At 35.3% G+C, this 22,442-nt stretch overlaps 1 protein-coding gene across 1 annotated transcript in view; it reads left to right on the plus strand.

Annotated features, from left to right (window-relative positions):
* The window catches only part of MED12L (mediator complex subunit 12L), a 161,612-nt gene that overhangs the window by 129,984 nt on the left and 9,186 nt on the right, over positions 1–22,442 (plus strand). Inside the window, 14 exon segments of the mRNA XM_029283807.1 lie at positions 2,046–2,120; positions 2,229–2,419; positions 3,259–3,420; positions 4,731–4,842; positions 6,769–6,858; positions 7,424–7,533; positions 8,818–8,953; positions 10,269–10,430; positions 10,719–11,093; positions 13,587–13,731; positions 14,357–14,617; positions 15,649–15,710; positions 16,266–16,486; positions 20,213–20,360. Of these exon segments, the coding sequence (XP_029139640.1) occupies positions 2,046–2,120; positions 2,229–2,419; positions 3,259–3,420; positions 4,731–4,842; positions 6,769–6,858; positions 7,424–7,533; positions 8,818–8,953; positions 10,269–10,430; positions 10,719–11,093; positions 13,587–13,731; positions 14,357–14,617; positions 15,649–15,710; positions 16,266–16,486; positions 20,213–20,360 (2,250 nt within the window).

Here is a 22,442-nt window from a genome sequence, read left to right on the forward strand (position 1 = left end):
ATTCATAGCACTTAGACTTATATACTGCTTCATAATGCTTTACAGCCCTCTCTAAGTGGTTTACAGAGTCAGCATATTGCCCCCAATAATCTGTGTCCTCATTTTACCAACCTCGGAAGGACCTTGAGCCCATCAGGATCAAACTCCAGGCTGTGGACAGAGTTAGCTTGCAATACTGCATTTTAACCACTGCACCACTAGGAGTTGTTAAATAGAAACAGTGTGCAATTATAAAGGTGAAATAATTGATTCACAGAATGGAAGGGTTGAAAAGGACCTTGGAGAATTAACCAAATTGTCTCAGTCTGGGAATCTGCTATGGTAATACAGACTTCCTGACCATCATGCTCTGGCCCCTATTTAAATATTTTTTGTATTTAGGACAATTGTAGGACAATCTTTTTGATTGTTGTTTTTTGGATGCAATTAAGTTTGTCAGTGTCTTCGCAAAAATTTTGGTGCTCAGAACTATATACTATATTCTAGATATAACCTGATATAATATTGCTGTTGCTTTTGGGGACAGAAGGACAGCACTATTGTTGTGATGATCCATTTTTTATTCATGTAATATGGCCTACAATTTTTCTCCAATGCATCCTGGATCAAGCTGGAAAAATACGTTGAATGGCATACTACAAGGCTCTCTTTTAGGCCCAGTGCTATTCAACATATTTATACATAAGTGGTGGGGCTTATCTCCAAGGAGGATGAGTTTGCCTAGCAGGATGAAGTGGAGCGGTTGCTCTTGTGGTGCAGAGACAATAATTTGGTTCTCAACACAACTAAGACCAAGGACCTTATAGTAGATTACAGGAGGAATAGATCAGACATTCAGCCCCTGATCATCAGCAGAGACTGTGTGGAGCAGGTGGCAAGCTTTAGGTTTCTCGCTGTTACCATAAAGGAGCACCTGACCTGGAGTGCTCATGTTATAGCATTGGTTAAGAAGGCCCAACAGAGATTATATTTCTTGAGATTTCTCAGGAAACAAAAACTGAATGAAAAACTGCTGGTGACCTTTACCGTTGCTCGATGGAGAGCATTTTAACCCATTGCATTTGTGTGTGGTTTGCTTGCTGCACAATAGCAGATAGGAAAACACTCCAGACAGTTATTACTGTCGCCCAGAGGATTATTGGCTGCCCTTTCTTCCCTCCCTGAACGAACTGTACAGTTCCCGTTGTCTTAGGAAAGCTCAAAATATTCTTAAAGACTCATCTCATCCTGGACATTCTTTTTTTGAACTATTACCACCTGGCAGATGATACAGGATAATAAAGACAAAGACAAATAGGCTGAAAAATATCCCAGAGCTGTAACCATATTAAATACCACTGTATACTGCAACACTGAAGTGCAATATTAGGGGCAGTGCAATGGTGAATAGAATGTGAAGGATGTGTGTATATAATGTATGTTCTTATTTGTGGTTTTTACTTGTGTGTAGTGTGCACTGTGGACAGCACTTAATTTTGTTGTGAGTTACACAATGACAATAAAGATATTCTATTCTATTCTATTCTATTCTATTCTATTCTATTCTATTCTATTCTATTGGATGAAGAAATAGAAAATAAGATTATCACATCTGCAGGGGATGCAGAGATGGGTGCAGGTGGGAAGAGAAACATCATTTTGAAAAAATTATACAACTCGAGGATAATAAAAGATTGAAACAATCAAGAAACTAGCAAGTTGAATTTTCACAGCAAGAAATACAAAGTCCTACATTTGAACATAGAAACTCAAAAGCATATGTACAGATGGCATTCCCATTGTTAAACTAGATTTGAATGGAAGACAAACTTTGATCAAGTGTATATTGCTATAAGGTCATATTCCCCTTCTATAGCCCTGTTTTCTCAATTTAATCCACCCACAGAATTCCACCAGCAGGAATTAACAAAATTAGCTATATCCAATATACATGTATAACAAAATATTTCATGTAACATAATAAAACCATATATCAACTTATTGATGAGAATAATAATTTTAGAAATGTTATGAAGAACAAAATTCTCCTCCATTTTTTGATTCAGAATATAGACCAGTGGACTCTTAGACAGTCATGGCTGGAACTTCAACTAATGATCAAACAGTGTCTGAAGGAACCTGTGAGTATTTCTTGCTTTCTTTTTAATTAATCATGTACCTTTACAAAATAACATAGTGTATGAGCAAACATACCATGAATGCGTTAGTTTACTTATGTTTTACTGTAGGGTTCTGGGTCTGTGGCTGAAATGAACAGCTTGTTGGATAATATTGCAAAGGCGACAATTGAAGTGTTTCAGCAATCCGCTGATCTAAACAATAACTCTTCTAACTCTGGTATAGGCCTCTTCAATCCAAACTCTCTTGGAAATGCTGACACACATATTACAAGGCAGAACTGTAAAAAGACATTCCTAAGGTAATGTAATCAATCAGAATTGGTAATGAAGAAATTATGTACACTTTTTTTTTTAATAGAAACACTTGAGAGGAGTCTACTCACAAAGGCTGCTGCTGAATAATTGTGGTTTTTCATTCTGAGAAATATAGTGTGCTGAACCAGAAAACTTCAAGGAATACTAATTTCTTCTGCATGCAAAAACTATTGCCTCCAAGGAGTACCTGGGCATGCAAGAATTTCTTCATTCTCTTGACTGTTTACTAAATAGACGCTAAAGAGGATAAACACAGTGTTAGCTGCAGGTTAAATAAATACTTTGAGTCAATGAATTAAGAATTTAATAATCTTTCTCTGATTTAAAAATAAAATAGGTTGTTGAAATTAAGAAAATTTCATTTTAAAAGAACCTAAGCTGCACATTAGACCTGATTCCTCAGTGAACTCTTTTATTTTTTAACTTTATGGAAAATAATTATTGGTTTAAGATGAGAGATAATTTCTTTATTTTTCATTTCTAACAAGTGCATCCTTAATTGGAAGAAATAGGAAATTTCTATCTAAGTGGACAACATTCGGAGTGTCAGATCAGAAATTCTATATAATAGTCAAACTGAATTTAAACCATTCATTCATTCATTCATTCATTCATTCATTCATTCAATTTCTATAGCCACCCATCTCATCAATGCCTCTGGGCAGCTTACAATTCAAAAATTAGTTGTAAACTTTTACTATTTTACCCGGTATATATCTTGCCTTTCCTTCTGAAGCATAAAGCTGCATACATAGCATTCTCTCTTCCAGTACTGAATGTATTAATATTCTGTTCAAAAATCTTATTTGTTTCATGTCTTTAGCTCTTCTGAAAGACAAGGTGTCTGGTTAGTGGCTCCCCTGATTGCAAAGCTGCCAACATCTGTTCAAGGTCGAGTCTTGAAAGCAGCTGGAGAAGAACTAGAGAAAGGCCAGCACTTGGGATCATGTTCTAAGAAGGAGAGAGACAGGCAAAAACAGAAGAGGTAGAAGATACTGGAAAATATGGCTGTATTTTAAACCAGTTAATCGCTTCTGCAACAACGAAGCATAGAATTTCTTTAAAGAAACCAGTAGAAACCAGATATTGTTTTGGGGGAAAAACCCAACTGTGTGGCATATTTATTTTTAAGAAAATGAACACAGTAAATTCTTAAATAAAATAAGGTCTACCTGTTACCTAGAAATATTGTTTTTTTGAAAACTAAACTAAATACTTATCCCGAAGATTAAGAAAAGAGCATCAAAGTAAGTCATTTTGTTCTTAATTTGCACATGAAGCTAACTACTTTTATCGCAGATCTACTTATCACAAACATGCTTTTCTTTTTTAAGTTAGTATTAGGATTGTACCTAGGAGTCTGGTAAATCATGACGTACTAAGATGTCTTTTAATGAAAAATATTCCCTAATTCATATTATAGGTGGGAAGTTGGTGGAATTTCCTTTCTTTTCTATTATCATCCACATCAAATTTTATATTTAAAAATTAAATTTATGCTATTAATTAGTATTAATTTTTCTTGAACTAATTATCAGAAAGAATTAAATAATACTTTGTTACAAAGGTGAGAAAGTGCTCCTTGTTAAATGTTTTTGAGTTGCTTGGTAACCTAAATAATCTCAGAAATTGCATACTATTTTTGTCACCATGAAAGTAAAATACAAAATGGAAGAACAGAGAAAACAAGAATCTTATACTTCTTTTCCTTATCTCTGATAGGATGAGCTGACTTGTCTCAAAGTACAAGAGGACTTGAGATGCTTATATTTCATGAGAAAAAATTGTCACACATCTCTCATTATTAGGCAATATTAAATCATTTGCCAAAACAAGTAGTTTTGTGCTTGCTATCCTCAAGAATCCTATATAAATTGATTTATATATCACTGCAGAAAATTTTAGAAATACGCTTTAAGTAGTGGAAATATGTACTTCTATAAATTATTATTAAGTCTTTGACAAATAAAGACGTTTTCAATAGTTACAAAACTTCTTCGAAAGATGAAAATATTGTAAAATAAATAAATAAATAGTGTAAATGTTTGACGGGTAGACGGAGTGTCTTACTAAGTATTTCCTTCGAGAGAAAAGGACCTGGTATATTAGACAAACTGTGAAGTAAGACCAGTGCACGTACTCTTTTCCGTCTAACAATTTTGTGGTTTTAAAATAGTGATGAGAATTTATAAAGAAATCCTTTTAGAGAAACACTGAAAAGGGGAAGGAAGAATTTGGGGAGAGGAAGTATCAGAAAGACACATCTAATTCAGTGTCCACTCTGCTTCTTTAAAGTATGTCTCTTCTGAGTCAGCAACCATTCCTGTCTTTGGTACTCACGTGTCTCAAGGGACAGGATGAACAGCGTGAAGGGCTTCTAACATCTCTACAAAATCAAATTAATCAGGTAAAAACAGACAATTCTGTGCTCTGCATCTGTTAAAGACTAGTTAAAGTAATGGATTGATCATATCTGAAACTACATTCGTGCCATTTGTGGCAAAATCAGTGAAAGTAATTCATTTATAAATCTTGTTTATCTGATTTCCTTCACGATTTTTAGTATTCTACAAAACATGCTGAATTTCTTAGAAATAGAAATAGTCACCAGACCAATAATAACCCATTACCTGAATTATAGTAGTAGTTTTGTCCCATTTCAGTACGGCCTCCCAGTTCTTTTATAGGAATAATATAAAATTCAAGTGAATTTATATGAACTTAGTGAGATATTTAATTTTTCATTGTAATCTTCTATAACACCTGTCTTTGTACTAATGAAGCTTATATGGCAAGGAGATTTGGTTTTTGAGGCACTAAGACACAATTTCCACTGGAGTCCTGCCCAGCAACTCTGCAACTATCTATTAGGGTCTGGCCTACACATTAAAGTAAATGAGGTAGTAGAATTAACTACTCCTTTTATTTGGAGCAGGTATTAATTTTGAATATTGTGTAAGAAAAAATTAGTGCATCAAAATTTAACCAATCCCGCTTTCAAAGTATTTTATATAAATCCTTGACTTATGTCCTATCTGAAAAAGGGGCCTTATTATCCGTATCCAAAGTTCCTATGGTTGTCTACATTGTCAATGACCACATTTTGGATGCTTGGCAACACAGCCACATTTACACCCATTTGCAGAATGCCACAATCATATGACCATGTTTCACGCTGGTTTTGTAAAAACCCAGCATTTCCAGTTTTCAGCAAAGATTTGTTTACTAACTGCGGCATTTGCATTTATGATTGTTGCATTCATTTAATGACCACCACAAAAAAGTTACATAGTAAAGTTATCAGTATTATGACTCATGACCATAATATGCACACTCCATTATGGTCATAACCCGAGGACTGTATATGGATAGGGCAGTGGTGGCGAACCTATGGCACGGGTGCCAGAGGCGGCACTCAGAGCCCTCTCTGTGGGCACGCGCTCCGTCGCCCCAGTCCTAGGCCTTCAGCTGGGTTTTATAAAACCTTTTCGCTTTAGGCCTCCACTGCCATGTGCAAAAAAAAAAAAAGGTTCAATCAATCAGTCAATTTCAACTTCTCGCGGGAAAAAAAAAGATCTTGCAAAGTTGGAATTGATTGATTGAACTTTTTAGTCCCACCCTGTCTGCCATTACCACCGCAGCCATGCCCACCCGGCACCCGACAATACATAAGTGGGTTTTAGGTTGCAGTTTGGGCACTTGGTCGCTAAAAGGTTCGCCATCACTGGGATAGGGCAAGTGGAAATATATTATCAGCCAGTTCCCCCAAAAAGCTTGTATTATCTAGAAAGCATATTTACTATTTGTCTTGTTAATATGAGATTTTTATGTAGATATTACTAGAAGAGAGCCAGTTTGGTGTAATGGTTAAGACCCTGCGTTAGAAGTCAGGAGACCATGAGTTCTAGTCCCACCTGTCTGTTGGATGACCTGTCATTTTCTCTCAGCCCTAGGAAGGAAGCAATTCTGAAATCTTCTGAAATCTTGCTGAAAATATTATTATTCTCTTAACTTAATTATTCTTTTAACTGAGAATAGCTTACTTTGAAGAATTTCAAAATAAACATTATAGAAATGATACTATAATTTTACATATGTGTAACATTCTGTTTAAAGGGAAGAGACAGAATAAATAAAGCAAGCAGAAATGCAACAATGCTCACATAAGAAGAGAAGCGTGCAGTAAAATAACAGAATTAGAAGAGACCTTGGAAGTCTTCTAGTCCAACCCACTGCTCAACTGGAAGCCCTATAACATATTAAAAAGACATAAAATGTTATACAGGACTAGGTAAACATTCATAGAAAGTGCAAATCATATTTTCCTTCCTAGATATTAAGCAACTGGAGGGAAGAACGATACCAAGATGATGTTAAAGCAAGACAAATGATGCATGAAGCATTACAACTCCGTCTTAATTTGGTAAGAAAGGGGAACATTTATTTATTATTTAGGATAATTTTGTGCCTTTTCTCATAGAAGCAGAAAGAGGCTTATAAGGTTTCTTAATTTTATTATTGTTCCTTCTCCTATCTAAATACTGCATTGTCTTACAATTTAGCATTATTTATTTGTTTATTTTTTCCTATTTCTTATATTAATTTTGCATCACAAATATAAGATTAAACAAGGATGACACTTAAAAAAACAGTATGCTAAATCAAACATCAGAAAATAACTGGACAGAAATCAAACAATAATGTTTTGCAGAAAAAGTGAAAACAGTTCCTACAGCTTTCTTACTGGGGATAACAAAAAGTCCAGGCAAACAACAACAAAAAAGTCTTTATCAGATATTAAATGGTAATCCTTCATATTTTCAGCCCCTACCTAAGCTGCTAGGAATTCATACACAATGCAATATTACAATCTAAAACATTTCCAGTGCAGGTTTACTCATAAAGAATGGTTAGAAAACAAAGATTGTGAAGTACATTTGATTTACCTTTTTTATCTTTAATTTTTTTTTCCAATGTTTCAATTCTAGGTGGGTGGAATGTTTGATACGGTGCAAAGAAGTCCTCAATGGACCACAGACTGGGCACTTCTACTCCTTCAAATAATAACATCAGGGACAGTTGACATGCAAACCAATAAGTATGTGTACTCTACTGCATATTATCTATTATGCCTTCTAGTACTTTGACTAATAATATTATTTATAAAGCTAAAATTGCCATTGCATAAATGGAAATATTTATTTATTTATTAAATTTATATGTCACTCATCTCACTATCAAGTGACTCTGGGCAGCATATAAATGTAATAAATAAATAATAATGGTTCTAATTGTATTTTTCTTCTAAAGTAATTTTAAAAGAAAATTCTTCAAGTTGTAACCATGACATTTCTTAAATTAAGGGTAACTTTAGTACCTTGGATTCAGCCAAGGATATGAATGAGGGCTGGCTAGTGCTGGTCACTGTTTTTCTCCATTAGAACAAGGTAAATATGGTAATGCTTGTATTGACAATGTAGGCTTGACTGCTCTTCAACATTTACAAATAGAATAAAATAGAGTGTGGAAGACACATATTACTCCACAATCTTATTTGAAATATTGCATAAGGTTTATGGTGTCACATGGTTTTTCTCTTTGAGAATAACAGTTTCAGATGCCTTTCCTTTTTTAAAACATAAATTCTGTCCTTATATTCCTGCATGTGACATTGCAAGTCAAGTTTAAAAGTGTGGGGCTTGTGTTAAGAGCCTGGAGACAAAAACATATGAAGAATAGTTGCAGGAATTGGGTATGGCCAGTCTAGAGAAAAGAAGGACTAGGGGTGATATGATAGCAGTATTCCAGTATTTGAGGGGCTGCCACAAAGAAGAGGGGTCAAATTATTGTCCAAAGCACCAGAGGGTAATGGATGGAAACCAGTCAAGTAGTGAATCAACCTGGAATTAAGGAGAAAGTTCCTAACATGAAAACAATTAACTAGTGGAACATTTTGTCTTCAGAAGTTGTAGGTGCTTCATCACTGGAGGTTTTTAAGAGAAGATTGGACAATTACCTATCTGGAATGGTATAGGGTCCCCTGCTTGAGCAGGGGATTGGACTAGAAAACCTCCAGGGTCCCTTTCTGATTAATGTCATCAGTTTGGCATCTTTGTGTCTAGTTGCCAACGGACAACTTGCAATGATTTAAAATTGGAACCTAAGTACGTAATGCCTTATTTGTATGATGATTTCATTGCACATGTGTAATTATTTTGGCATTAATTTGGTTTGCTGTAGGACATGGCTACTTCCTCATCCTTGAATTGATGTAAAAGTGGATTATTTGACACTCTAGAAAGAAATATTAAGCTTCTGCTTTACTATAGATATTAGTATTGCTCTTCAGAATATAATTTGGTTTTTTTCTTTTCCCTTTTAGTGAATTATTTACAACAGTGCTTGACATGTTGAGTGTGTTGATCAATGGTACTTTAGCATCTGACCTCTCAATGGCATCTCAAATGGGATCTGAAGAGAACAAGAGAGCATACATGAATTTGGTGAAAAAACTCAAAGTGTGTTTTCATCTGATCTTGAATTCTGTAAAATGTTTAGTGGCTAAGGTGCTGGGTTAGAAACCAGGAGACTGTGAGTTCTAGTCCTCACCAGGGCTCAAAAAATGATTGGGTGATGTTGGGCCTATCATTCCCTACCATCCTTACCTATTCAAAAGTTTTTTGTTGTGGGGAAATTAGGAGTCAGGAGCCAGCTATCTGTGCATTTTGAATTGACCAAAAATAAAGGTGGAATAAAAATAGATAGAAAAGGTAGATAGACAGACTGATAGATAGATATAGATAGAGATATAGATACCATAGAGAGATACACAGAGAGTTCTGAGATAGTAGTGAGCCCACACTTTTGAAAGCTGTCACATTGGGGAAGACTGGAATAAAACATTTACCAGGAGAGCATTTACACTTTGAGGTAGTTCATTTTCCAAATTTTAAATTGTCTTGCCTCAGCTGCAATCCAGCAGATTGTAGTGTTTTGCAACTGTAAATTGTTGTACACTTGTAATAATAAATTAGCAAACAAACACACAGTAGCAATATACTAATTTGATTAAGAGCAAGCAAACAGAAACAATTGTTTTAAATCAAAGTTGTAAAAATAACATTTTCTTACTTTCAAAAAAACCACTTTCTTGCATGGTTTAGCTGTGTTCAATGTGAAAAAGCTTATTCTATGGACAGAAAAAACATTCAGTTTGAGTTTCTCCAACATTTTGTCAGAGACAATTGCTGGCTTCCCCATTAAAGAGGGGGATCAAGTAGGATGTAATGCAAAAAATTACCCTGGAGATTTTTTTTAGAGTAAAAGATAGTTATATGGCAAATAATTTGACATGACATGTATTTCTGTGAGAAATATCAAGATGCTTATAAAGTAGTATTGGTATATGGAAATAACATTAAGCATATTTTAGAAACAAAAGGGCCCAATCCTTTACTGTACATTGCTGCTTTAAAAAATTTTGATAGCAAATGATAGGAAAAACCTGTGCTTGAAACCTTGGAAAGATTATGCTTGTCAGAATACCTAATCCTGATAACCTGTTCTGGTTTAATGCTAAAATGAGGATCTGATGGTCCATAGCTCTCTGACTAAGATGATAGATAGATGACAGACAGACAGACAGACAGACATTGCAATTAATTTTTATTCTAGGAAAAGAAAAGAAAAGCTTATGAAGCATTTTTCAAAAACTGTGCTGCACATCATGAATAAAATTAGTAAAAGTACAAGGAAATGATTCATCTGAAACTGCTCCAGGTTGCAGCTACATTTTTTTAAAAAACATTTTTTTGCCTTTTTGTCCTCTTATAGAAAGAACTGGGCGATAAAAGTTCAGAAAGTATTGACAAAGTTCGTCAGCTCTTGCCATTGCCCAAGCAGATGTGTGACCTTATTGCCTGTGAGCCTATGGGATCATTGATTGACACAAAGGGAAACAAAATTGCTGGATTTGACTCCATAGATAAGAAACAGGCAAGGATAAGCATTTTCTTTAAAACCTTCACGATGTATCAACTTTCTCATGAATATAATTTTGTAGAATTCATCTGTTTCATCTCATGTTTATACATGTTTCAACCCAATATATAAAATAGCATTCAATTAATTGTATCTTGATGTACATTATATTACCGATGTTTCCCCCTGATGATTATATGCATCACTATTTTAATAATAAGCTTATAAACCTCTGTTGTAGGTATTTGAAAATTAGAAGGAAATTGTGATGAAGAAAACTCATTTTACATTTTGTTGGAACAGGGGCTCCAAGTCTCAATGAAACAGAAAATATCTCCATGGGATTTACTGGAAGGCAACAAGAATCCAGCTCCATTGTCTTGGGCTTGGTTTGGAACTGTTCGCATTGATAGGAAAGTGATAAAATACGAGGAGCAGCAGCAACTTCTGCTTTACCACACCCACCCTAAACCTAAGCCACGAAGTTACTACCTCGAACCTTTACCTCTTCCTCCTGAGGAGGAGGAGGAGGAGGAAGAAGAAGAGCCTACTACTCCTGCATCTCAGGAACCAGAAAGAAAGTCAGCAGAGCTTTCAGATCAGGGAAAACCTTCAGCAGATGAAGAAAGAAAGGGGAAAGGCAGAAAAAGGAAGACAAAATCAGCTTCTAAAACTGATGTAAGTGGTTAAATTGTCTAGTTAAAGTTAAAAAAAAATGTAGTGTACGAATTGGCCATTTTGTCAGGTGCTGGTAACCATCAGATGATTTCATGTGAGTTAGATATGAAAGAAGTCACATAAAATGTTGAAACAATTACATTAAATATCGTAAATTCTGTATACATGAACAAATGTACAGTATCTCATTATATTAGTCGATTTTATGAGAAGGGAAATGACCGCCTGAGCCCGAGGGAGGGGGTCAAACGAGTCATCCCTCTTGAATCCCTTCATGCCCACAAGAGATTGAAGTCCAGCCATCTTGAATTCCATTGGATTTTTTTATCTATCAGCAATTTGCTTTGACGGTTAATAGTTCAGATTCTTGTAGATAGATAAACAGATAGACTGTTATTGTCATTTTTTCTATGGGCACATTGGCGCACACTAAAAATGAAATTTAGTTGCTTGCTCTCAAAGTGTACAGATACATAACACACATTTAAACATGCTATATACAACATAATGTATAAGCCTACACCCTTACATATAAATAACATATAAGGGTATAGGTTTTTGTAGAGAGTTTAAGCTTGCAATAAACCTTTATATGCATTTGAACTGATTTCCTGATTTCCCATGCTTGTCAGGAAAGGTGTTTTGGAGATTTGGAAGGGAGATGTGTGGCTTCCTGCACTCTTAAAAATGGGCTGATAAGATTTTCATTCTGACCCTTTCGAGTAATGTTATTGCATCCCTAGATAACATCTTGCAGCCCTTCAAAAGGATTAGGCGACAAAACTGTACTACTCAATCCCTCCAATATGTCCCATTCTAGGGGCATTATAGAAGTTACATTGCCAACTTTTGCTTTACAGAATGGCAGAATTTAAAATTCCCTTCTCCATCTATGAAGATATTTATTGTTTGTTAAAAAATGTACTATACCTTCTCCATAGAAAATAAAATATGGTCTGTTATGCTCCAGAATTGTCTGTCATCCAGATATTGGCCTGCTTAATTACATCCAGTTGGCTTTGTTGCACATCTTTAGATAATATTATGCAATGAAGCACATAGTTTATTTTTGGATAATAGCTTTCTTTTTTTGACTCAACTTTGGATAGGGGAAGCATGTGATAGCTTGTCAGTACTGGTGAGTGTAGCATTCATTATAAATGGCTTGTGGAACCATCATAAGCTTTCATAAGAGCCATTCCTTTCATGACTATTGCTTAATCTCTTGGCACTCACAAGTATAGAACTTAGTCATCTCTGCTGATTTAGCAGAACAGTTTGCAAGTCTTTCTAAGACTTTTGCAGAACTTATTGCTTCCTTCTTCAAGCTTGAGATAGCACTGCTTTTTGGTATGGGGTGGGGGTAAAACCATTGGATAGATCACCAGGTTCAATTCTATAGATGGCTGTCATGATACTTGAAATATTTTTTTCAAATTCTCACATATTATGGGAAAACAAGGCAAAGTTATAGGACATGTTCCAGGTTGAATCCCACCCTATCAATGAAATTGAAAGGAGATGAGAAAATATCTAGAAATTAACTGAACATTAATTCAGTTTTCTTTTCTAAGAAGTCCTACCTGTCCTCTTGAACCATCTTCATGTAAAATCTACTCAGAAGTGCTTCAGTAAAGATACACCTGCTGCATAATGCTTAATGAAGGGTTAAAATAAGAGATGGCTATTTTAGGACTTTATTAAGTTATGTAGAATGTTATCTAAGCAACAGGTCACCAAGAGTTTGTAAAACCAGAGTCCTGAGGAAATGTAAGAATTTTTATTAACTCCAGGGGTTCCTCGAAACCAAATAACATATACCTAGTATAGATAGTTATAAAATTTTATAAATAAATAAATTGAAAAGAACCGGTGTGACTCCTTGAAGACAGAAATGTGGTATTGGTTTTTATGTTGTATTGCAAGATATTAAGTCCCTCAGTGAAACTATCAATAAAGGGCAATTTTCTCAATACTATGAAAATACAATATCATATTTTGAAATATATTTGAAGAAAATATATTTTTTCAGTGAAGCCCAACAAACCCGAACAGTGATACATACTCATTACATACATCTTAGAGCATGCTCAAGAGTCCTTGACAATGCACAGGAATACTGTGGTATTAAAACAAATCTAGAAATAATTTCCTGAAATTATTAAAATTTAGAAAGCTTCATTTTTTAAAATTTGAATTTATTGACACTTTACCCAATTCCTTCCTGTAATTTCCTTCCCAGGATAGGTTTCTAATTGTTCTAAATAATGATGCTTTGATATAATTATAGGTACAGTTAGTAGATTATGCTATGCAGAAAAAAAGTAGAAAACTAAGCATTATGAGACAGCCAAATTGTATGTGAGATAAAGCCTAATTGTAATAGTCATAAATTGCCTAATAATTTACTAGGAAAAATGGCTTATTTATAAATTGGTATTTGAATGTCAATAATGTTTAATGTTTCCTATTTTGCTCAAGGAATATCCTCAGAACAATGGATGTAGAATGGCTCCTAATTTTTCAGCACTTTATCCTCAAATGTTGCATCATCCTCAGTCTGCTTTGTGGGGCTACAATGTTATAGGACAGCCCCAACAGTCAGGTTACTTTGTCCAGAACCAGCCTCTTCCACCAGGTATAACAGGGAGATCTGACACAGAAAATAATTCTTTTTAATTATTATTTTGTTTGGAAAGTACTCACACTTGGTGAATATGCTTAAATTAAATGGAACTTTATTTGTAGTTGATGTATCGTTCCAATGAAATGGTTGAAAAGTGCTTAAATATAGCTTGTTTTTGCTTTCTGTAACAAATAGGAAAACTTATTAGGAAGAAGACTTAGATAATATGGTAGGATGAGTTTTAGTTGACATTTGATTTCTATAATATGTTTCCCAAACCCATAGCTTACATGGCAATTTTTCCCACATATTCTAGAGGATGTAAAACAATAAAACTTTAGATTCTGAAGGTTAACAATATATACTCTAGCATATTATATGCCTACTATACCACTATAGTATTTAATGTTAGATTTTAGTTACTTCCAACAACATTGTTCTTCTATTATGTTTTACTTTACTTTTAAAATATATGTTGTATCTCCAGAAAACCATTGCTGGTTCACAGTTAAAAAATGTAATGGCTATATAAATAATCTGATTTAAGTGGAGTAGTCAGCTTGATTCCCAACCAATAGCATCATCTGGAGCAGGCTTTGTGATTCTATAATTATTTTGTTAATCAATGTCTTTGAAGGTGGTTCCAGATTGGATCCCACAGGGTCCTTTGTGCCAAGCAACACAAAACAAGTGCTCTCTAACATGCTGCATAGACGTTCCAGCAATATGATGCATCCCCCAGCAATTCACACTATTACTTCTCATCAGCAGCAGCAACAATTGCTTCAACAACAGCGGATTCTAAGGCACCAGAGCCAGGCAAGGCCTTTCAAACTGTGTTGTTTTATATTTAGAAGTGGGATGGATGGGCCATTATTTATTTCAGCTTTTCTTCATTTAGGGCAATGAAGTAAAGAAAATAATGATGGGGTTCAAAGTAAGTGTAGTGAATACTGTATATGCAGGACAAGTACTGGTTCATTATATTGTGCTACCTGAGGTAGGAGACAAAATAGTATCTCTCATTCCACATCCAAAAATTCACTGGACTGGAGTACTGGAAGGTAATCCAGTTTCAAGAATACCAAATAGATTATGTGTACACATGCTTAATATCTCAACATTCACTGCTATAGTCTGCCCATTGCTGTCTGCCATTTGTCTCAATTAAAGGTAGGGTTGGTCTGTGCAGGGAAAACTGGAGAGCAGTTAAGGAGACAGAATTTAGAGATATTGTAGCACTAGTCTGCCCATAAAAACAATCTCACTTAAAAAAGATATTCTAGTCGCACCAGCTTACTCGTGCACTACATGTGTTTTAAGATGCCTACTGTACCTGCAATAAACTGTATGTCAAACTATCAGCCACCTGGACCGTGGTGGCACAGTGATAATTCATTGCTCACTGTCAGGAGTTCAATCCTGACCAACTCAGGTTTGACTTTGCCTTCCCTCCTTCCAAGGTTGGTAAAATGAGGACCCAGATTGTTGGGGACAATAGGATGACTCTGTAAGCAGCATAGAGAAGGCTGTAAAGCACTATAAAGCAGTATATATGAAGTGATATTGCTGTTGAGCCTATTGCTGTTATCATTTGTTTTTATCTTGCCTTTATTATTTTTAGAAATAACTCAAGGCAACAAACATACTGTACCTAATACTCCTTCCTTCTTCTGTTTTCTCAACAACAGCAATGCTGTGGGGTATGTTGAGCTAAGAGAGAATGACACTGGGTTTCATTGGGTCAACAGAAACTACAGATCTTGAGTGGTAGAGGACTAAAGATCGGACCACGGAATTGATCATCTAATTTGACCGAGTTTTACCCGTACAAATCTAACCATTTGAAAATTATATATTGTTCGTCGTAAATAAAGATAACCAATTGACAAAATGTCCCAGGTTGTTAACTTGTCCGACGATAAAATGCTCAACAAGTCCGCCCCTCTTCTTCTCAGCTAACACAATATCCAGGGATACAGCAATCACAGGTAGAGCATCCCTGTTAAAAATTGGTTTAGTGGGGTTCAGAGAAATATAATGGTGGATATGGTCATCTTGATTTTACCATGTTTGAAAAATTTGAGAGTCCTTAAAGTGGCCAGCCTCTTTCATGACTTCCCCTTAGTTTGAGATTAAGCTAAATACAAATGAACAGCCTTTCCCAGTTGTTGTAGACAAGCAATAATCATAATAGATATTATTTGTGGGAACTATTGTTTTTATACCAAAGCTATGAGTGACATAATTACAAAACCGAAAAAAAATATTACTATAACCCTAGATAATCTACCCATTTTCACCTAAATTGCGCTAGAAGCACCTACTTCTCTACCTTTAATTTCTTCCACATCATTCAGACTTTCTACTAAAGAAACATGACATGAGAGCTATATGAATACCTAGAACACTCAATTGAGCCTAGGAAAAAAAATGAGATGCAAGGTTTCTATTTCAAGTTACAGTATTTTTAAAACCAGTAAAATGGATAGATTTTTAGAAAACTAAAAGTCAAAATCATGTGTTTTGAATTGTTTTCCATACAGACAATTCCCCATGGCTATACAATGTATAGTACTCAGATGTCATTGCCACCTCAACAGACCGGGGGTTTAGTTCTTTCACCTACCTACAATCCTAGATCATTTCCAGCAGCTCATTCCAGTCCAGTTTTAATGGAAAGGTTAAGGCAGATGCAACAGCAGCCAAGCGGGTACATTCACCAACAAGCAGCAGCCTACCTTCAGCCTTTAGCAGGCAATCAGCGGTAAGAGGCTAAATACATCTATAATTCCAGAACTTTGTTAACCCAATGTTTTGTACTTTTCTGAAAAATAAAAATAAAAAACAGTGTATTTCTCATAAATTCTGACTCAAGAACATCACTGAATGCAAAGGAAGGTGGTATAAAGCATCATCAACCAATCTAATTCCTTCCAAATCACTTGGGCTTCCGACTTAGCTTGAAGAATAAAACAAATTAGAGTTGAAACTTTAAGCATCTGAAGGGGATCAGATTGGGGAAAGCTGATATAAGCAATTAGTTAGCTCTGGACAGGCAAGTTATTTCTATACTATTTCCCAAGCCCCACTTTGCTTTGAATTACATGTAGCTGCAACCAAGATCTCAGTCTTTTTATTACTCAGACTAGATGGATTTAAGCCAATGCTAAATACATTTGGAAATCCCCTTGTCTCATAAAATATTACCAGTGTAGCCTCACATGTGTATACAGTATATATGGTATAATTTAATAAACATATCATTGTGTATTTTCTGTTTATTTAATTTATGTGTTTTAGAGGTACTGAATGGACCTGTGGAAATTATAAACCAAGTGCTTCTCAAATTTGCTAATCAAATGATCCTATTAACTGATTTAGTCATTCAAAAGAAGTATAATATTTCTGTCTAATTCCACAGAGCATCTTTCTAAAGCTGTAATACCTATTTTTTAAAATCTGTTTTTCTATTTCTCTGTTTTTAAAAAATCATACTTTTTTTGAAAGCAACCCTGAGACAGTAAAACAGATGTTTCATGTCTGTGTTTATGAAAATAGTCTTCCTTGTTCTAGCACCATTTGAACCCAGATTTAATCATGGATCAAAAGGCAAAAACTCTTCAAACTCTTCTCTATGGTAAATCTTTCTGTGACAGGCAATTCAAGTAAAGCACATGACTAACCTTAAATGGATAGAATAGAGCAGCGGTTCTCAACCTATGGGTCGCGATCCCATTTGGGGTCGACCGACTATTTCACGGGGGTCGCCAAGCAAGGCTGTCCGCCATTTTTTTCCCCTTTTCCGGCGGGTGCCTTACCTCCCTTGAGCTGGGCCAGCTGGTGGTCGGCCTGCTCCGTCTCTGCCGCTTGCCAGCTACGCCTCGGCCGGCGCAGGGGGCGGAACCAAGCATACGCGGCACTCCCGGGCAGGGAAAGTCCTCAACTTACGACCGGTTTAGTCCTCGACTTACGACCGGTTGGGGGGTCGCGGCATTAAAAAGGTTGAGGACCACTGGAATAGAGGCATCTAAATTCTATTCTTTCCCTACCAAAGGAACTGACAGGCAAGATAAAAGTTCAGTTGCTCCACTGGTGAATGGCAAATGTTGGGCCTGTTTCTGCACAAATTTCATCATTCAAGGGAATCATGAAAAGCATGTTGCAGTCTTAATGCTTAATAGTGAATAGGAAAAAATGGTTTATTTTACAAAAGAAAGCACATGTCTTTTCAGCTGCAAATTAAATTTGCATCTAAATTATTATTGCTCATTTTTTTGTGTCTAGAAGATCATTTTTTTTTATCTTCTGCTGAATGGAATACTAAGTTCTTGTATCATTGCTGAGGCTTTCACTTGGAATACTGTTTAAAGCATAGTCTTCAGAATTTCCTGTTATTCACATTAAATGTTTTTGCAAGCTGTAAAACGAAAATTGCAGATCTTTGACTTAGAGTTCAATTTACTAATTAATACTTGCACATCCTTATTACATATAGCACAATAAATATAAATTATAATTGGCTGTACTTGAAAAAATATCTCCATTTTCCAATTATTTTCTATACAAGTCATAAATGTTATTTTAACAAATTAATTTTAACAAGGTGATGTATCTTGCTTCTCTGGCAGTAGCTGAACTCTCTATTGTGTCTGCAAAAATATGCGTGTGAAGCTTTCAAATTTTATTCACATAATTTTGGAATTGATTCAAATCTCTTGAGACCTCAATATAACCTGAGACTAATATTTTTAGCTTAATATATCATTCAGCTCTCAGCTATCTATATTTTTAGACAAACTGATTTATATTTGCATCTTTAGAAGAGAATATTTGTAGATCAGGTTTAACTGTGGGGTCCTTGATGCTCTCTGAGCTTGGTGGTTTTCTAGCAGACATGATGTTATCTAGTTTGTTAATGCAACCATTCCAAGAAAATCAAGTTCAGAGAGCATCAGGACCCCACATTTCCATCTTTAATATGAATATCAGAGTAAAGAATTGTTGAATGAAAAAAATGCATGTAAAACACATATAGTGTGAAAAAACTGCAGAGACCCTGTGTATATACTTTAAAACAAATTTGCAGATCGATGTGGAAAAGACTTCTGCAGTGGAATAATTTTCTATTTTATCATGGGGTCTACTATATATTGCTTTTACAGAAATCTTTTGGTATGAATAGGAACTGCATACAATATAGCTCTATTTTAAGCCAGGACTTTTATAGAGTATTTTAGAGAGACGTATATCGGGGTATTTCTTTGTTGGAAGCAAAACTGTCCAAAGGATAATTTCCCTTTTAGTTAATCTTGAAGATAGCACTACATGTAGAAATGTAAGGATACTGATATGTATATATTATTATTTGTTGTATTTATATCCTGTCTTTTCTTAGAGAGCTAGTACCGTATATATGAAAGTCAGCCCTTTCTCTATACTGTTTAGTAAGGCTGAGAAAGTTTCATTTCCCCCAAAATCATCTATCTAAACCCAGTGAAGCCTCATCTCTTCTTTCTAGTTTGCCATCTTAATCTAATCTGCAACACAGCTGCTATTCTGTGTAGGGTTCACAAACCTTCCAGTTTCACATGTCTTTTCTGATCAGTGTGTATTGATATCAGTATAAGTACTTACTGATCAGAAAAGGAGAAAACATGCTAATTTCTTGTTTCTCAAGGCAGTCTTTATTTCATAATGATCACATTACAATCCTTAAAGTAGAGGGATATTTAAGTTGGAACTATCCTTTGCTAATATATGGTTTATTTTAACTATAGATTATTATTTTGTTTTATAATGAATTCATAATTGGCTGGATTCATGCAACATGACAATTTATAAATCATGGTTTATGAATTATAATGTAGTTTGCATAACATACTAAGCTAAAACCAAAGAAATTGAATTCTGGTTTAGCATAGCATGCCAACTCACTTTCAAAGGGACACTGGTATAATTAATATTATCTGGATTTGGTTTGGTATATTTTTTGTTTCAAATATTTGTTTCAGAAGAGTTCCATCATAATTCTATTATGGGATGAAAATGATTTAAATAAAAATATTTATTTACAAATTTTAGCTGAGAAATGAAATTTTAATATGCATCTGTTTAATTTATCAATCTTTTATTAATATCCATGTATTGCTTTTTGTTAATGATATTATCCTGAAATTGTTTCATGCACTTCTAGAACATTGAACTTATTTTTTTAAAATATTTATACAATCAGAAAGACTCTGAGCAGTGCATAAGGAAAGCAATATAATTAGCAACCATGTTAAAACTATAATTACAATCAGTCAACAGCTGCACGTTCAGATGTATCTTCAGTATCTTTAAACTTCCAAATATCTTCAATCACCCTACAGCCAAGAGTAAAATGTATTATTTTTGAAATAAAATGGTTTATTTCACTAATTTTACTTTTTAATTTTATTTTTCATACCTGCAAACTTCATTTTTTTTAAAAAAAAATTCTGCTTCTCAGTTCCGTTCACCAGTCTTTGCAGCAGAATCATTTGGTTGGAGGGCCTCTGGATGCAGTACCAGCCACACCTTCCCAGGCAAATCTTTATTCTGTCCAGGAACAGATGAGGCAGAGGCAACAGCAGATTCGGCAACAAAGATTCCTTCAGGTTCGGTGTCTTTAATATTGTTGGTTAGAAATGATGATTTTTATTATGATGATCACAGTGTTCAGAGGACAATATTTTGAGCTGGCAATGCTCTGTTATGTCAATATATGAGGGCAATTTGGAAATAAACCTCCATTTGGTTATCAATGACAGAACTCGCAGATAACGAACTTTTATTATACACATTAGAATACTACAACATTACATTACTTTTTGACATAATCGCCATTCAAATATAGGCACTTGTCATAATGTCTTACAAGGTTTGAAATTCCTTAGTAATAGTCGCTCGGTGCTAAATCTGGGCTATAGGGGGGTGATCAAAAACATCCCAATGGAAATACTTCAAAAGTTCTTGGGTGCATCTAGCGGTGTGTGGGCAAGCATTATCGTGAGCCAATACAACTCAGACAAGCTATCCATAACAAGAGTTGAGGCATGCTGACTTCCAGTGTGGTGCCTGCACACCACTAGACACACCCAAGAACTTTTGAAGGCACTCTGAAATGCTTATTCAGAATGGTAACATCCCTCCTCTTACTAAGAAAACTTTCTATCCTCTATTACTTATCTTCACAATTCTTCATAAAAGAAAATTGTAGAAGCCTAAGTTCACAGTAAATGGTTAAATCCCTTACTAAGTTTAGCCTTTCAGTAGTGCAGTTTGTGAAAATTGTAGAAACTACAGTAAATTACAGTTATAGCCCTTTTATGGATCCAGTTTCTCGATCAGATCTACCTTGTAGGCTTGAGGACACTAATAACCCATTCCCAGGACAGTCTATGCTGTCAGACCTCAAAATAAACATCTTTGAAAAAATGGGATTTTAACATAACCACAAAGGGGGACACTGCTAAATACACATGTATCCAAAGTTTTCAGATAATCTCTAAAGATCCTAACAAATATAATGTGTTTTAATACATTGCAATTATTAATTGATAAGGTTTTGGTAATCTGACTTATGTACATATAACCTGCATCTGCATAACCAATCTGTCTTCTCCTCCCCCACCTCAGTTTAAATCCTTTATTAGTCTAGCCATCTAATGGCGGTCTACAACTCATAAAAGTGTATTCCTTTTAATAAAATCTGTTAGTTGGAGACTGTGCTACCCAACTCCTGACTTCTTGCTACCATAAGCTACCATATCTTTTCTTCTGCAATGTATGCAAAGCTCATGAACTGCTTCATTGAACTATATAGTTTTTCCTATATGCATATCTATAAAAGTTTGAAACATTTCCCTTCCCCTAGCTCCAGAAGAATCTTTATTAGTACTACTAGTTTAACAATCTAAGGCTGTGGAAATTCATAGATGATTTAATTAGAACAATTAGACAAAGACTGGTGAAAGGAGAATTAAATCTGATCATTTGGAGAAAAGTTTATTAAGCACAACCAAGGTGGCAGCTAGAAGGAATTCTAAAATACAAAATTACACTTTGTGAATACACTCATAAAAAACAACTTTTCCTAGAGCAGAATATTACTCAGTATATGCTCTCAAACTGGGGGGTAACCTGGGCATGTTGGCTATCAATCTAATATGAAAAGCCTTCTGTAAATGATCAGTCCAACTGTCTGGCAACTCTGAACTGCCCTTCTATTAGGCAATGAGGAAGAGGAAAGAATAAGAAGGTGGGGGACAAGGAAGAGAACTTAGTTATCAAAAGAAAAAAATCTGATATTCAAATGCCAGCTTTAGCTTCTACTACTTTATTTACTCATCAACTCCATCAGTGCTCCCCAACCTTTTCAGCTCTGCGGACCTGCGGAGGGGGGAGAGGGGATGGTTCTGCATGCATGGCATGTACACATATGCGCGTGCACAGTTCCATTTGTATGAGTGATAGGCACGCATGTTCGCTACTCGCACAAATGGAGCATGTGCGCACGCGCTTGCCCACTGCTCGCATGAGTGGGAATGCGTGTGCTTGCACTCACTCACCACTTCTGCAGCCCCGTTCCGAAAGGCTCAAGGCCACGGCCTGGGGGTTGTGGACCCCTGAATTACATCATTTCTCATCCTCTGAAAGGTTGGCATTGTTATTGCCTTTCTATTGCAATAGGAGTTTCA

The sequence above is a fragment of the Protobothrops mucrosquamatus genome, unplaced genomic scaffold, assembly GCF_001527695.2.
Source record: "Protobothrops mucrosquamatus isolate PMUCROS unplaced genomic scaffold, P.Mucros_1.0 scaffold237, whole genome shotgun sequence".
NCBI lineage: Eukaryota > Metazoa > Chordata > Lepidosauria > Squamata > Viperidae > Protobothrops > Protobothrops mucrosquamatus.